The sequence below is a fragment of the Polypterus senegalus genome, chromosome 11 (assembly GCF_016835505.1).
Source record: "Polypterus senegalus isolate Bchr_013 chromosome 11, ASM1683550v1, whole genome shotgun sequence".
Classification (NCBI taxonomy): Eukaryota; Metazoa; Chordata; class Cladistia; order Polypteriformes; family Polypteridae; genus Polypterus; species Polypterus senegalus.
Window position 1 is genome coordinate 96639129 of NC_053164.1, and position 16215 is coordinate 96655343.

At 35.5% G+C, this 16215-nt stretch overlaps 1 protein-coding gene across 1 annotated transcript in view; it reads left to right on the plus strand.

Moving 5' to 3' along the window:
* map4k2 (mitogen-activated protein kinase kinase kinase kinase 2) overlaps positions 1-16215 on the plus strand; it is a 207397-nt gene that overhangs the window by 161903 nt on the left and 29279 nt on the right. Inside the window, exons 20-24 of the mRNA XM_039769324.1 lie at positions 1576-1617; positions 2196-2280; positions 2375-2454; positions 11092-11152; positions 11309-11429. Of these exons, the coding sequence (XP_039625258.1) occupies positions 1576-1617; positions 2196-2280; positions 2375-2454; positions 11092-11152; positions 11309-11429 (389 nt within the window). The remainder of the gene's footprint in view (positions 1-1575; positions 1618-2195; positions 2281-2374; positions 2455-11091; positions 11153-11308; positions 11430-16215) is intronic.

The window sequence follows — 16215 nt, forward strand, 5'->3', positions numbered from 1 at the left end:
TGAGAGCAAAATGAAGCTATACATGGTATTAGTATAGTGTTCCTAATAATTTTATCAGTGAGTGTATGTACTTGCTTATAATAACATATGCTAGCTGTTGATTTCAGAATTTTGAACTATATTGATTTAAATTTTTTTTTTCTTGTTGCCCTGGTTGGTTCCCATTTTGCACTAGGGGCTGCTGATTTTGGCTTCAGCTCGAATGGCCCCAGACTTCATCAAGTAAATTTAATGATAAATAGATCCTATTTACTTTATACTTGAAACATTTCTCGAAATTATTTTGTATGAACATTAAACTGTTATAACTTTTGTGAAATGTGCTCCTTATTTATATAATTGAAATTTTGCATCATGTCAAATTGCCCCTACATTAGATGTACAAAGGTATTGTAAAATGTTGAAACATAATGCGAACTATAAATGCTTGTGCAATCCAAATTAAGGAGGTTCATTTAACTTTTCTTGGTCCTCATACTTAGAAGTGAAAAACTACATAAGTACAACTGTGATGAACTCCATATGATTTCCGTAGAGTTGAAAGAGGAAGAAACCTGAGCTGCATGGAAGCTGTGATACCTGAAATTTTTCATTTAATTGTTGAGTGCATGCATAGACATCTGCAGAAGCCTATCAATAACAGGAAACCACTAAATTAACTTTATTATGAAATAGTTTAGAGGAATACTTTTAAAAAATTAAATGTGTGCATATAAATGTAAATAAAAATAGAACAATCAGCTCAGTGATTCATCTAACATACAAGGTTGAGAAACAAAAAAGGCACAGTATTAAGTAATGAAATCAAGTAATGGAAATGTAAAATTGATACCTTTCTGTGATTCGATTCATTTTGTTTAGTTCACCAAAATGATTTGAATCTTTATATCACTGATTTCATTCACTCCAAAATACGTGATTCACACATAATGATAACAATAATAATAATAATCCTCTATTGAAATTTGACAATAATTAAAATTTCAGCAATAAATAGAAAAAAATAATTGTACAAATAGAAACTTAGAATTGTGCACACATCACAATAAAACTGAGATCATTGAAATATGACAAAATACAATTGATTTAAGTTTTGGATTAATCTCTTGCAATTTCCTTCTTTTGTATTGCAATCTCTCATACATATACCATCAATGAACTGAACTGAGATTCAGTATACTGCAAGCCTTTTGTCTGCAGTTCATTCCTTTGTTCAGCAGATGAACTAATTCTTTTGGTGAACTAGTTCAGTTTACTGTATTGCAAGTCTCTTGCCTGAAGTTTGTGAACAAACTTACTGTGGTTCTCCAGATCAGTAGAGGGCATACTGCTTCATTCAGCCAGTCAGTGTACGTACTGAGATGGATACAGTCACTCAGTCAGAGTGAACCGATCAGTAGGAGTTTAAAGGTAGTGATTCGTTTGACTTCTTGTGACTTTCAGGGCTAAATATTAATGTAAAAGAAAATGTAGTTAAATCTAACTACTGTTATTCATCTTTTGTATCTAAAACAAATGAGAACATTATGTTCGAATAATAGTTTTAAAAATGTAACTTTTGTTTTCTATTTTCAGAGGGCTGCATCCCATGGACTTCCTCCAACACCAAAGGTCCATGTAAGTAAAGAAGGATTAGGAAAGTAAAAAGACAAATTAGAAGCATAATGATTAGGATTTCTTACTTGCAGCTTTAGAGATCTGACATAAGAACCAGCCCTGGGCAGTTCCTAAAGGTGCTTGCCTTACTTCACCAGTTTGAAAGATCCTTCCCCACAAAGATAATTCTGACATAAATAAATCTCCATATTTCATACTGACAACTTTGTTATTTTAAGATAGTGCTATTTGTAAAAAGACAAATTAGAAGCATAATGATTAGGATTTCTTACTTGCAGCTTTAGAGATCTGACATAAGAACCAGCCCTGGGCAGTTCCTAAAGGTGCTTGCCTTACTTCACCAGTTTGAAAGATCCTTCCCCACAAAGATAATTCTGAAATAAATAAATCTCCATATTTCATACTGACAACTTTGTTATTTTAAGATAGTGCTATTTAGTTTATAGTATCAGTTAGGCTTGCTTGTTCGTTTCTGTGCTGGTCATTTAAACACACATAAGGCATTATGTTTATAGTCTCAGCTTTCCAAAGTAACTTAATTCAGATGTTTATGCTAAGTGTTTTTTTTCCCACAACAGATGGGTGCCTGTTTCTCTAAAATTTTTAATGGATGCCCCCTGAAAGTGAATTGTGCAAGTACATGGATCTTTCCCAAGACCAAAGGTATATGTACTGTATCTGACTTAATAATTAAATGTCATAGTTCACATTGCTGGATGTCCATTTAATTTTATTTAAACTTTCTAATTTGTTTCAGACCAGTACTTAATTTTGGGTGCTGAAGAAGGAATCTACACTTTGAATCTGAATGAGCTTCATGAAGATACTATAGAAAAGGTTTGTTTGTCTATTTTCCAAGTTGCTTTTGGAGCATATAATCTATGAAGCAATAATGGAAAATGGAGATTTATTTATTTTTATAAACAGTAAATTTATTTGGAAAGTACATCTATCTTTTTTATATTCCTGGTTACCATCAGATGGAGCTTGGAATCTACCTCTTGTAAAGGACATATATTTACTGGTATCCAAACTCAACAACAACAACATTTATTTATATAGCACATTTTCGTACAAAAAATATAGCTCAAAGTGCTTTACATAATGAAGAATAGAAAAATAAAGAGTAAGAAAATAAAATAAGTCAACATTAATTAACATAGAATAAGAGTAAGGTCCGATGGCCAGGGAGGACAGAAAAAACAAAACAAAAAAAACTCCAGATGGCTGGAGAAAAAAAATAAAATCTGCAGGGATTCCAGACCATGAGACCGCCCAGCCCCCTCTGGGCACATAAATGAAACATTCCTCTTTGTATTTAGGGTTCTCATGGAAGGATTTGATGATGATGGTCATGTAGACTTCTGGCTTTTAGTCCATCAATGTTGGAGCATCATGATGCTTTGAGTAGGTGGTGAAAAGAAACCGGAAAAAGAAACAGAAGAGAGAGTAAGGGTTAGTACGGATTTTAGAGCCACCATGAATAGTTATTATAATGAATTGAACACACAGAGTATCAGGATTAAATTAAAGTGAAGTTATGAGAAGGCCATGTTAAAGTAATGTGTTTTCAGCAGTGTTTTAAAGTGTTCCACTGTATTATCCTAGTGAATTCCTATTGGCAGGCTATTCCAGATTTTAGGTGCATAACAGCAGAAGGCCACCTCACCACTTCTTTTAAGTTTTGCTTTTGGAATTCTAAGGAGACACTCATTTGAGGATCTAAGGTTACGATTTGGAATATAGGGTGTCAGACATTCCGATATATAAGATGGAGCGAGATTATTTATGGCTTTATAAACCCTAAGCAGAATTTTAAAGTCAATTCTGAAAGACACAGGTAACCAATGCTTTTGCTATGTTTCTTAAGTGAAAAAATGCTGTCCTAGTGGTCTGGTGAATATGCGATTTAAAATTCAGGTTACAGTCAACAGTTACCCCTAAGTTTTTTACTTCCGTCTTGACTTTTAATCCTAATGCATCAAGTTTATTTCTGATAACCTCACTGAATCCATTATTGCCAACCACTAAAATTTCAGTTTTCTCTTTATTTAGCTTGAGAAAATTACCATTCATCCATTCAGAAATACAAGTAAGACATTGTGTTAGTGAATTGAGAGAGTCGGTGTCATCAGGTGCTATTGATAAGTACAGCTGTGTGTCATCAGCATAGCTGTGGTAACTCACATTTTGCCCTGAGATAATCTGACCTAACGGAAGCATATAGATTGAGAAGAGCAGCAGACCCAGGATAGAGCCTTGTGGAACACCATATTGGATATCATGTGTCAGGTATCATGTGATTACCACAACCTACAAAGAATTTTCTCCCTGCCAGGTAGGATTCAAACCAATTTAAGACCCTAGCAGAGAGAGGCCCACCTATTGAATAAGGCGATTTCTAAGAATATTGTAATCAATGGTGTCAAATGCAGCACTCAGATCTAGGAGGATGAGAACAGATAAATGTCCTCTTTCTGCATTTACCCGCAAGTCATTTACTACTTTAACAAGTGCAGTTTCTGTGCTGTGATTTGTTCTAAAACCCGACTGAAATTTATCAAGAATAGCATGTTTATTGAGGTGGTCATTTAACTGCATAATGACTGTCTTCTCTAGAATTTTACTTGAGAAGGGCAGGTTAGAGATGGGTCTAAAATTTTCAAAAGCAGAGGGGTCAAGATTATTTTTCTTGAGTAGGGGTGTAACTACAGCAGTCTTAAGACAGTCTGGGAAGACCCCTGTATTTAATGATGAATTTACTATGTCAAGAATATTATAATTTGTTGCCATTCGGTCAAGGACGCAGGTGGAGGGTTTCAGTTGAGAGATTATTCTATGTAAATCAGGTAAATCTATTCTGGTGAAAAGAATTTAATTTGTTTATAACCGAGTACTGGGGCTTAGGAGGATCTGCAGTGTTGGGGAGATGTACTATGTTATTTCTAATATCCTTTATTTTTAGATTGAAAAATACAGAAATAGCCTCACAGGTTTCACTGGAAGTATTTTGGAGGCATTCCTTTGTGTTACCTGGGTTTAGCAGACGATCATTCATAGAAAATAAGTCTGGGATTACTAGCATTGTTATTTATAATCTTAGAGAAATAGCAGCGCCTCTCAAGACGGACTGTGTTATTGTATTCTGTTATTTTAACCTTCAATATCTCATAGTGGATAATCAGTCAAGTAGCCTGTTTCTTAATTCCAGTTAAATTCAAATAGCTAAGTAGGGAACAATGAAAAAACTCAACCCAATATACCAAAAAAAATGTACTGTAATTACTTAAAACCTATGTGCCAAAATATCAAAGTCTGATTTGACCACTTTTATGAACACAGTCATTAGAATTTTAACTTTCTTATTGCTCGTTCCACATTGGCTTAACAAAGTTTAAATGTGTACTGTATGGAATAGACATTGTTTACAACGATTTGCACCAGTGGCATTGCTCAGTAAAAGGAGGATTTTGGAGCAGTTTGTTGAGTGCTTTGATGTGATCCACTCATTTTTAGAAAAAAAAATGGGTGTTAATTTTCTTTTTGAGATCAATTTTTTTAGAATGAAGAAACAAATAAACCTCAACAGACACAAGGAAATTTACTTGTGGTGTATATAAACAGAGAGTGAAACATGCAAGCCACTAATGGCGCTTTTCCACTGCATAGTACGGCACAGCACTGTTCAGTACAGCTCACCTTGGTTCGGCTCAGTTCGGCTCGATTTGCGTTTCGACTGCAGTATAGTACCGCTTTAGAGTGGGCGGGATTATTCACGTGTCGTTATAGTTGCGCCGCCTCTACTGCCGTGACACTGTGGAACTTTTACAACAACACGCAGACAACGACAACACTTTAGCTCGACGACGCGCAAGGGTAAGCATCTAAAAAAAGCACATCACTAGCTAACTTTTATCACTGTTGCAAAGCATAAAATGAACTTAACTGCCAGTGTAACATTAAAATGCTAATTCTGTATATTACAGATCTTCCACATTTTGCAAAAAGTCTCCGCAACAGACCATCTGTTTGGACATTTAACCGTGCTTCAGAGTGGTGGGATGTGATTGTTCCCGGTTTTACAAACACTCAGTGGCTGGAGAACTTTCAATGTCTGAAGAAACATTTATCCACTTATGCAACAAACTGCATCCAGCGATGGAGAGACGGGACACAAACTTCCGCGTGTGTGTACCTTTAAAGAAAAGAATAGCCAGTGACGCAGTAATGACGATTTTCTCCGGCCAATCAGTGACCAGCAGAGTTTACACGCCACGCTTTGGTAACGGTTCGGCGCGCTTGGAACCTCGGCTGAGGTGGTACTAAAAAAAGGACCAGGTACCAGGTACTGTTCTCAGTGGAAAACGCCCCAAAAGTGAGCTGAACTGAACCGTGTCGTGCCGTCCTATGCAGTGGAAAAGCGCCATACAATCAGCCTATAAAGCCTTCCACCAAACAATCAGCAGCAATATCTTCATCAGTGGTGGTCTGGGAGGACCCATTCATCCAGGATGCAGAAATATAAAGGAGAATTAGATTACATCTAGAAACCACTGCGAGTTTGGCAGCAGTGGTGACCAAAAATAGAAAAGCCTTCATTGGGAAGGCAAGAAAGAGAATGCAGAAAGATGCAAAAATATGCAAGGACAGGGTCTTGGAAAGAGAATCATAGACAAAAACTCAGTATGAGAAAACCGGAGGAGAGTCCCAGAACATGTGAATAAATGTGCCATGAGCTTTAAGAAATCACAGATGACACAAACTGTTGTCAGTGTGTCCCATAGCAAAGTGTCAGTTAACATTGTATAAATTTTGGAAACTGTTTTTATCGCCACAGAGAGCAAATGAAATGCCTTATACCTTGGGTGCAGGAGACTCAGGGAGAACAATGGGACACCACATGATTTCAGGACTGATCTTAGTTGAAGATAAAAGAAAAAAGAAGTGGTGGGACAACAAATTTAGACACCAAGGACTGCAATGTTAGGACCTGTGAAAGATGTCACCCAGGGTCTGTATACCGGATGAATACTTAAAGCCCAGTGATATAGCTGCAGGACTGGCAAGGACAACCCTGCTTTAGATCTGTCTTGAATCAGGGTAGAATATTTAATGGCTAGTCTTTTGGGTTTCCAGAGGGTCTTAACTTCAGTCCAAAATTACAGTATGGGTAGAAAGTGGAAACATTGTACTAACAAAATTAAAACAGGGCACAATATTGATTTTAATAATTGCTATAGCATGAGGAAAAAGGAAGAGCAGACCAATGATTAAGGAAATCCCAACTCATTTAACATATGACAATAGACAATATTGGTATTCTGAGGCAAAGTAAAGACCTCAATACCTCGATACTTGATCCAGGCTGAAGTTGGAATAGACCCAATTTAAGGTACATGTGGCTAAGATATCAAAGGAGTGGAAAATGTCAAGAACATGTGGGAAATCATATGAAGCATTTCTAAAAAAAGTAAAATATCAGTATAAAGAAATCTTTTAATGTGTATTATATAAAAGTGAGAAAAATTTGAATCTGTGAAATGCCTTGGCCATTTTTCCAGACAGAGATGGAAGAGCAGGAGAGAAGAGGGCAACCCTGCCACACATATACAGGTAGAAAGTCTGTGATACATTTTAATTAGTGAATTAACCTGTAGAAGGAGAGGAGTAAAATGTTTTAACAGAATTAATAAACCATCCCCCAAAATCCATCTGTTTCATAATTTGCCATTAAAAGGCCCAGGTCATCCTGTCAAAAGCCTTCTCTTAGTCAGGTGCAAGAAGGACAGCATAGCAGAGTAGACCTGGAGTGGATTTGATGCTATATATGAAGTGATGCATATTGTCAGAAGCATGTAAAGACTCGACAAAGCCAGTCTGGTTTGGGGGTGTTCATTTGTAGATGACACTTTGGAGATGATGAGCAAGTACCTGTGCTAGCAATTTGATATTTTAATTTATAATGGAACGAGTATGGCAACTAGAGCAGTCAGAGTGGTCTTCCACCTGTTTCGGAGGCAATATAATCAAAGCTTGATTTACCGATTAGTGCAATTTGCTCATGGAAATTTGTGAGTTCAGCATTTGAAAAATTAAATCAGATAATTGATTACAGAATGTGGACAAGAGTTCAGGTGGAAACCCATTTGGACATGATGCTTTCCCTTGATTCATGGAATCCAGAGCCTCCTTAAGCTCAGATAGAAAAATTAGGGCATCTAAGATGGCTACTTCATCCTCTAATAATTTATGAAGGGATAGTTTATTTAATAAAAAGAAATGTATGTCAGCAGTGGAGATATCAGAATTATTTTTAAAAAGATCAAAGTATAAATCCATAAAATATCTATTAATCTCAACTGGTTACTTGTTGAGATGCCTTATTTCTTTTTAACTGATGAAATGGTGAAGGAGTCACATCCTTAGAGCCGTAGTGACAGTAGCTTACAAGGTGTGGCACTGGACATGTAATAATGATGGGCACTATTATGGTTATATGACTGTTAATCTTTTTATTATTATTTATTTGTACTTGTTTGTAGATGTACACTTTCGTTTTGGTGCAGTTTTTGCAAGTTGAATTGTAAAATAGCTGTGCCCATTCCTCTTAGCTGTCACCGCAGTGAAACTGCCATGTGTGCTTTTCTTTAAACAAACCTTAGGCTGGATACAAGTCACGCTGCATGTGCTTTCAAAACATACATGCCATACATAAATAAGACAAAATGTATATCTCTGTTGTTTATTTACACAGTTTAAGCAACAATCAAGACAGAATCATTGTCATATATGATGAGTATGTGGAATGTCATGATTCATATATCCAACAACAACAACATTTTTCATACAAATTATGTATCTCAAAGTGCTTTACAAGATGAAGCAAGAAAAAAGAAAAATATAAAAATAAAATTAGGCAATCCTAAGTAACAAAGAAAAAAGTAAGGTCAGATGGCCAGGAGGATAGAAAAAAACAAAAAAAAACAAAATCTTAAGAGGTTCTAAGGCCACGGTACTGCCCAGCCCCTACTGGGCATTCTACCTTACACAAATGATCTAAATCAGTTCTCATAGTTTCAGGCTTCACATGGACGAATTAGATGATGATGGTCATGTGGACGTCTGGCCTTCGATCAATCAATGTAAGGAAGGACTGCGTGGTGCCTTGATCAGATGGTGGCGGTGCAGACTTGACTCGACTTGCTTTTAGGGTCTTTGTTATATTTTCTTCATAGTGAAACTTGTGGCTGTGCCTGGCAAAAGAGTAGAGCTAATACAGGCTGTCCAGCACCCAGTAGCTTTTAGGCCTCAACAAAGTTGTTTATTGCTTCTAATAGAGTGGGTCACCTTCTTCCTCCAAAGACACTAAAGAGATGCATATGTCTAGTTTTAGGGAACAGTGTAGCCTACTGTGCCTGGATCAAGTTTCTTTCCAGTTGTAAATCCAGTCCATGCTGATAGGGCCATTCTTATGTCCATCAGGGTGAAAAGGGGTCAATCTGCTCTTACAGTCTTAAAATGAATTATCTCATATTTCATTAACACTTGCTGTTATGAAAGAAACTCAGAAAGGAAGCTAGCCAAATATTGGTATAGCAGCAGGATAGTTCAATAACACAAAATAAATAATTTAGAAATATTGGTGGGGGAGGGAAATATCTTTCTGTGTCTTTGTTAAGTCTGTTCTCAGAAATAGCCTTGTGTGGTAGAGAATCCTCTTTGTCCCACTGCATCATTCAGATTTAGAGTTTATCTAAGAAACCCAAAGAAGATTGCTTTTTAAATGAATATTCCCACCACTCTGGTTTTTAGAGTGAAATACCTGTTCAACTCATTCTCTCCTCAGTCAAGGTTGATCTTCAATATTTTAATTAGTCTCCTGCAAAAGGCTATACCTGTTTATAATAATATAAAATGTAATAATATTTTTCATTTAAGATTGAGACCTTTGATTTTCACAATGTATAAAGTTTAATTAGTACAGTTACCCTTTTTTAAATTAGGATATGTTTGTAAGATTTCACTGGGACACAGTAAGAACACCAATATCAGTTAGTACTGCAGTCCCATTCTTTCATGGTCTTGCATAATGACCCTGTCCTCCTAGTTTAAAATATGTCTATTGAGGTTAAGTGGTAAATTTATCTTTTAAGTTAACTGTCTTTGTTGTGGGCTTAACACATACTGAAACAGGACAAAGTCATTCCAGAGCAGTTATAGAGAGATAAGAGTTCCTGTTTACTCTTGATTATAAAGGGATGAGGATACATTGTACTATTGATTTATTAGATGTGCATTAATCTAAAATTTTTGTTGGTAATAAATACATAGGTTTGACCTTCATGGCTTGCAATGTTGAGTTTTGGTCACTGTCATTGCTGACTAAGCCATGAAACAGGTGCCTGAAAGTCTAGGACAAGAATTGACAAGAGTTTCATTGTTGTGAAGTACTGTGCTTGATACTGCCTTATGTGATTAACAAAATACAGATGTTGGTGTCTACCTTGCATACCTTCCCTTTTAGCTGCTTAAGACATTTCACTTTAGCTGAGGTGGTGCATGATGTTAAATGTGTAGTCATGAATATCAGTCCTCAAATGAAATTTAAGAGAAAGTGAAAGTCTTAGCTTTATGATAAAATAAAGAGAAAAATGTCTGTTTGTTCTATTGTACTCTGCAGACTAGCATCCAGCTTTTAGAAATGACCTGCGGCATCTTAATGGACTAAGTGAGTTAACTCTTTCAGGGCTGATGTTGACTTTTGTCGAAATTCAGGGGTAGAGGACGGTAATCAGCTGTAAACTGCAACAAAACTTGCCCTTTTTGTTGTAGTTCAACTCTGTTTGCTTGAAGGAAAGTTACATAGCTTTGTCGATTTCACCTTGATTCCCTGCATGTGCCAGAGATGCCAAACAGGCGCCAACAGCAACCACAGCATGTAGCAACAGACGTTTTATGTTGATTTCTCTGTGAAATAAGTGCATTGTGTGCTTTTCAAAGTTATTTTGGAAAAATATTCAGCCCTCAAAGAGTTAAGGAAACGAAAGAATGAAAGTGAAATTCTTTACTTGTTTGTTTCTTTATTAATTTAGAGTAATCTTGTCTACTTGAATCTGACTGAAAAAGATACTTCTCAAATCCTAGAATGAGTACATGTATAATTAAAAGAATAGCTGCAGTTAAAAGTATGTATTTTTAATGCTTGCAATAGAGGAAAGCATATTACATATTTGCCACAAGATTCATCTGCAGTATTTATGCATTTAAGATGAAACTAATGTAAGATTGGGCTTTAATTTTCCTAGATTAACATCAGTCCCACTAAGTAATAAGACAGTTTATCACTATGAAATAAATTGACATTTGTACATAGGCATATCATTCAGAGCCCAGGTATTTAGATATAAATGGAATATTAGGTCACATTTTTCACTTTGAATGAAACATTTTTACTTCTCTTTTTTTCTTAACCAGTTAGTTCCACAAAGATGTACATGGCTTTTTGTAATGAACAACATATTAATGTCTGTCTCAGGTAAGCAAATATCCCTTTCTGGTGTACATTTTATTTTGTGCAAAACAATTTGGAATACTTTTACGAACTGTGTAATATTCATGTTGATATTTATTAGAGCCTAAACTCACCCAACAATCCCTGAATGTTTAGATTCTATGTTTCATTACCTTACAGGAAAGTCTCCTCATCTCTACTCTCACAATTTGGTGGCACTGTTTGATCAGAAAAGACAACTTCAGAAGAGACAAGGACACCTGTCCATCAGCTCAAATCGTCTGACTGAGATCATTAATAGGTACTAGACTCCTTATACTGTAGTAGTGTGAGAGAAAATTCTAAATTAGTTCCAGAAAAAAACAGTGTTGTGAAAAAGAAATTAAATCCTATTTCGATTCTAATATTTTAAAACGAGGTCCTAAAATTACATACATCTAACTTCAGGTGTCAACCAGCACATACTCAATTTTACATAGTCAAGATTTATTCAATAAAAACACCAAGAAATGGAATGTGTAAAAAGTATTTGTATCCCATGATTACGTAGCTTGTTGAGCCTCATTTAGCACCAGTAAATTGATGCAATCATTCATGTATTATTTTATCATTCTGTTACACTGGCTACTTGAGTTCATTAGTGTATAAGGCATTCTTTTATACACAGTTCTCTAAAGATCTACCTACAGCATATGAGTAATAATATGGTTTGAACTTTGATGTAACCAATCATTAGTTCTTATTGTGCTTTTAAATAATGTCCTGTTGTTTGATCCAAGCTCAAGCTATAAGCTGTGTCACATTTAGAATACAGTGATATAAAATCATGTTGCATGCAAAACAAGCCAGCATCATCATCAGCATGTGATTTTGCATAGCAGTCAAACAAATCCACTTTTGGTGACCTTTGTCCAGAGAACATTTTACAGAAGGTTGTCCACTCTCTATTTATTTTTTCTTCTTTTCAAACAAAAATCTGCCTTATTTTTAGATTATTAATTTTTATTATTATTATGGTTGACTGTCCAAGAAAAACATATTTGTTATTTTTCTGATATTAGATTAAAGAACTTTAATGCTTAGTGAACTGACAGAGGTCAATAAATCTTTGGATGTAACATTTGAGTTTATTGTGATTGCTCTGGGCATATGACAAGGTCATATGGATGATTTACTAAAGTGCTAATGCCTGTCAGTATTAGAATCAGTTTTTAAAGTTTTTTAAGTGGAAAATACCTGTTCTCACTGTTAAAATAAAATTTTCGTTTCATGCTGTTTGAAAATAGCCTTATAATCCTTCCCAAACTGTTAAGCAGTTGCTTTTCTAGGTCCATTACTAATGTTTTTGTACTTTGCATGGTGAAACCACAAACTGATTGTTTCATACTGATCTTCAAATATTTTATGAAGAGTTAGTGGCACATTTCCTGATCTAATCAAATGTATTTAACAGAACCTGTTATTGCCTTTGTAACTGATACGGAATTATCAAGGGTGTACTTACACCAACATACAGAATGTCTTAGATAAAAAAAAACACTTTTAGCTGAATATACAGTATGATGATAAAATATGTTATATGCAGTTTATCAGCTGAGGTTAGATTTCTCAAATTCTATTTATATAGGAGTAAGATGATTGTTAGTTAAGGGTGAAATTTGCCATGGACCATCTGATGTATTATTCTAATACTTGGGTCACGATATGATAATAGTAGATCATCTTATAATGGTAATTCTTTTCTGCAGTATATTGCAGTTTATTTGTCCACTTTTATTTGATTAATGTTAAAGCTGAATGACATCCTTTTATGTAAAAATATTTCAACCTATTACAATTCATCCAGACTTAATTCATTCAACTTAAATCCTTTTTTTTAGCTGTGGAACATTAATCTTGGAAATCATTATATTAAGTCTGTAAATACTCAGTTATGGTACATCGTACTCACTTGTACATTATCTGTGTTTACCACTGGGCTAGTCTATGTGAGATGAGCCCTAATGTTTGCTGTAGAACTGTCATTTATTAATTAAGATTAGGATGTTTTTTATGGTACAGTGCAAACGCCAGTACTGCCACAGAGATTTCTGAACTTATTAATGATACCCTGAAACAAATCCAGATAACTTATCTTCAGTGTATCATTGATATATTATGATGTATATTATTGAAATGTTTTTCTGTATCAGTGTTTACCTGCAATTCTGATGATAGTTATTCACTTAATATGTAAACTATAGAATTTTGTTTCACATCACAGTAGTGTATGTGGTTGTCATAAAACAATTATTTAACTAACAGAAATGATTCTTTCATGTATTGATTAACTTGGATTGCTGTTTATACAGAGTAGCATTGAAGTTTAAGCTTAAGTAAGAATGTGGCTAAAAAGTTTATGATCATTTATTGTTCTTTAAATCATACATTTTTAGAATGAAATCTTTTTAATAAATGGAATTTCCTTATTTTTCTTAATGGTTATATGTAAAGATTCTATGTAAAGATAACTGTACCCTGCCAAAGAAAAAATGAATAGGTAAATAATATTCCCTTGTCCAAAAGAAAGTGAACTCATTAAGGGGTGTCCCATCCTTTAGGTTCTCAGGCAGCCACTAAATATTTGTTATTTCTATTGTGCTGAGATCACAATTTAGGATCATCTGTTGTACCACACAAAATTATCTCCTTGTAATCTGTTTTTAAACAGATTTTTTGTAATGTTTAGGATAACTGTCATGTTGATGAACTTGATATTGGATTAGCTAAACTTCAATAACAGAAACTGACACTCTACAACAGACGTTTTACTCCAAATTCTTAAACTTTTCTCATTGCCTGTTCCATTAAAGGAACTATACAAACAATAAACAGTAATGCTGCCCTATGTAAACAGCCAAAGCAAACTTACAAAAGTAATTAGTTTTACAGTAGTGGCCAAAGGTTTTGGCAATGACACAAATGTTGTGTTTTGCAAACTTTACTGCATTTTCACATTTTTTTTTATGGTATACTGAAGAACAATTGTAAACATTTCATATATTTCAAAGGCTTTTATTGGCAAATGCATCAAATTTATGTAAAGACAATATTTACAGTGTTGGTCCTTCTTCATCAGTTCTGCTATTTGCTCTGGCATTCTGGATATCAGCTTCTGGGCCAAATCCTGACTGATGGTGATGGTGATGCATTCTTGCCTTTTTAGTGCTTGGAGTTGATCACAGTTTGTGAGCTTCTGCTTGTCCGCCCGCATTTTAAAAATTTGACCATAGGTTCTCATTAGGATTAAGATCTGAGGAGTTACCTGGTCATGGGTCCAAATTTCCAATGTTATGATCTCTGAGCCACTTTTTTATCACTTTTGCCTTGTGACATGGTGCTCCATCATGCTGGAAAATACACAGGTCATCACTAAATTGTGCTCTTGGAGGATGTTTTTTTGATAACATTCTTTATTTATGGCAGTGTTCTTGGGTGGAATTGGGCAGAATAATTCCTTGGATGAGAAGCAACACCACACACGGATTGTCTCAGGATGCTTCACTGTTGGCGAGATACAGAACTCATGGTAGCATTCACCTTTCCTTCTCCAGACAATCAATTTTCCTTATGTTCCAAACAGTCAGAAAGAGGATTCATCCGAAAAATAACTTTGCACCCCTTTTCTGCTATCCAATCCTTGTACTTCCTGCACAATGTCAGTTTGTTCTTGATGTTTTTCTTGAAAATAAGTGGCTTCTTTGCTGACCTTCTGCTGCCAATACTCAGGTAGAGATGATTCGGGCTCTTGCTGAACACTTCTAGCTGATCATTTTGTGCCAAATCCAAAATAAGTTAAAATGAGTTTATTACCAAATTTAAGTTAAAGAAACATGAAACCAAATATCATTATTTGTAAAGGTAAAAGTACGGCAGCAAAACGAAAGGTGCTTACCATTTGTGTGTTGAAGGCGCTGTCATGGGAATGCGGGGCCGCCTCAGCAGGTGCGTGCTGTTAGACAGTGTGGGTCTGGGCACACGTAGTGCCGGTATAATTGCCAGTGCAGGCTCCTCTGCAGGTATTCAGTTTCACATGCTGGTGTCCTCGCAAGCATGCCCATGGCAGGCAGTTTAAGGTGCAGCGGGTCTGGAAGAAAAAGCCGGTATTTGCCTTTGTAACTGAGGTTGAGTCCGAGATGGGGATCCCATATGCTACATAAATGAGGTTTACTTGCTGGTGAGTCGGCAACTGTTGTGCTTAAGCTCAGCATAGCATAGCATAGCATTGGCCATATAAGGGGGCTATTTCGCTTGCGACCAGCAGTGGTTTGATTTGAAATAGGAAGTTGCTTGGGGCATGGTGTGAACATGCCAATGTCTACCTAGATAGGTGCATTAGGGTAGATGGGGTGGCAGATTAGCATGATAATCTTGCCGGTTATATTTAAGGAGTTGCCCAACAGGGGTTTCATTGAACCTAAAGGCGAGGTAGGGTCAACCACTAGTGAGCAATTTTTTTTATGCATATATCTCAGAGTGATGATTTTGGTGGAGATATACTGTATATGCCTATTTGGAATAGGTTTTCTTTAGGGATTGGTGCAATTGATTTTTTGTTTTTGTATATACACACACAATTGATTTTTTTTCTTGTGCATTTTTTTACTTTGTATTTTCCCCTTTGGATGAGCTTCCTGAGCCAGGGATAAAGTAGGAAGACTATCTTCATTTTTGGAGTGTACATGTGTAAGGTTGTTGTAGGAGTGCACTGTGCACCATTTTTTAAATTTTTTTTCCCTCAATTTTGTTTTTATTTACTTTTCGAAGGCGTGTCAGCACTGAAGAACAGTAAAACTCTGCAGCTCATGAACAATGTAGGTTGAGTTTAGGTTGGGGCCACTTTCCCACTACATGGGATATCATATGATTTTTGTGGTAAAGTTAACTTTTTATGCTAATTAAACTCTTTGCAATGAATTAATATGCATCTGATCACTCTGCACAATTTATATATATATATATATATATATATATATACACACTGCTCACAAAAATTAAAGGAACACTTTTTATTGGGCCTGGCATGAAATCAATTAAACCTGTCTGAT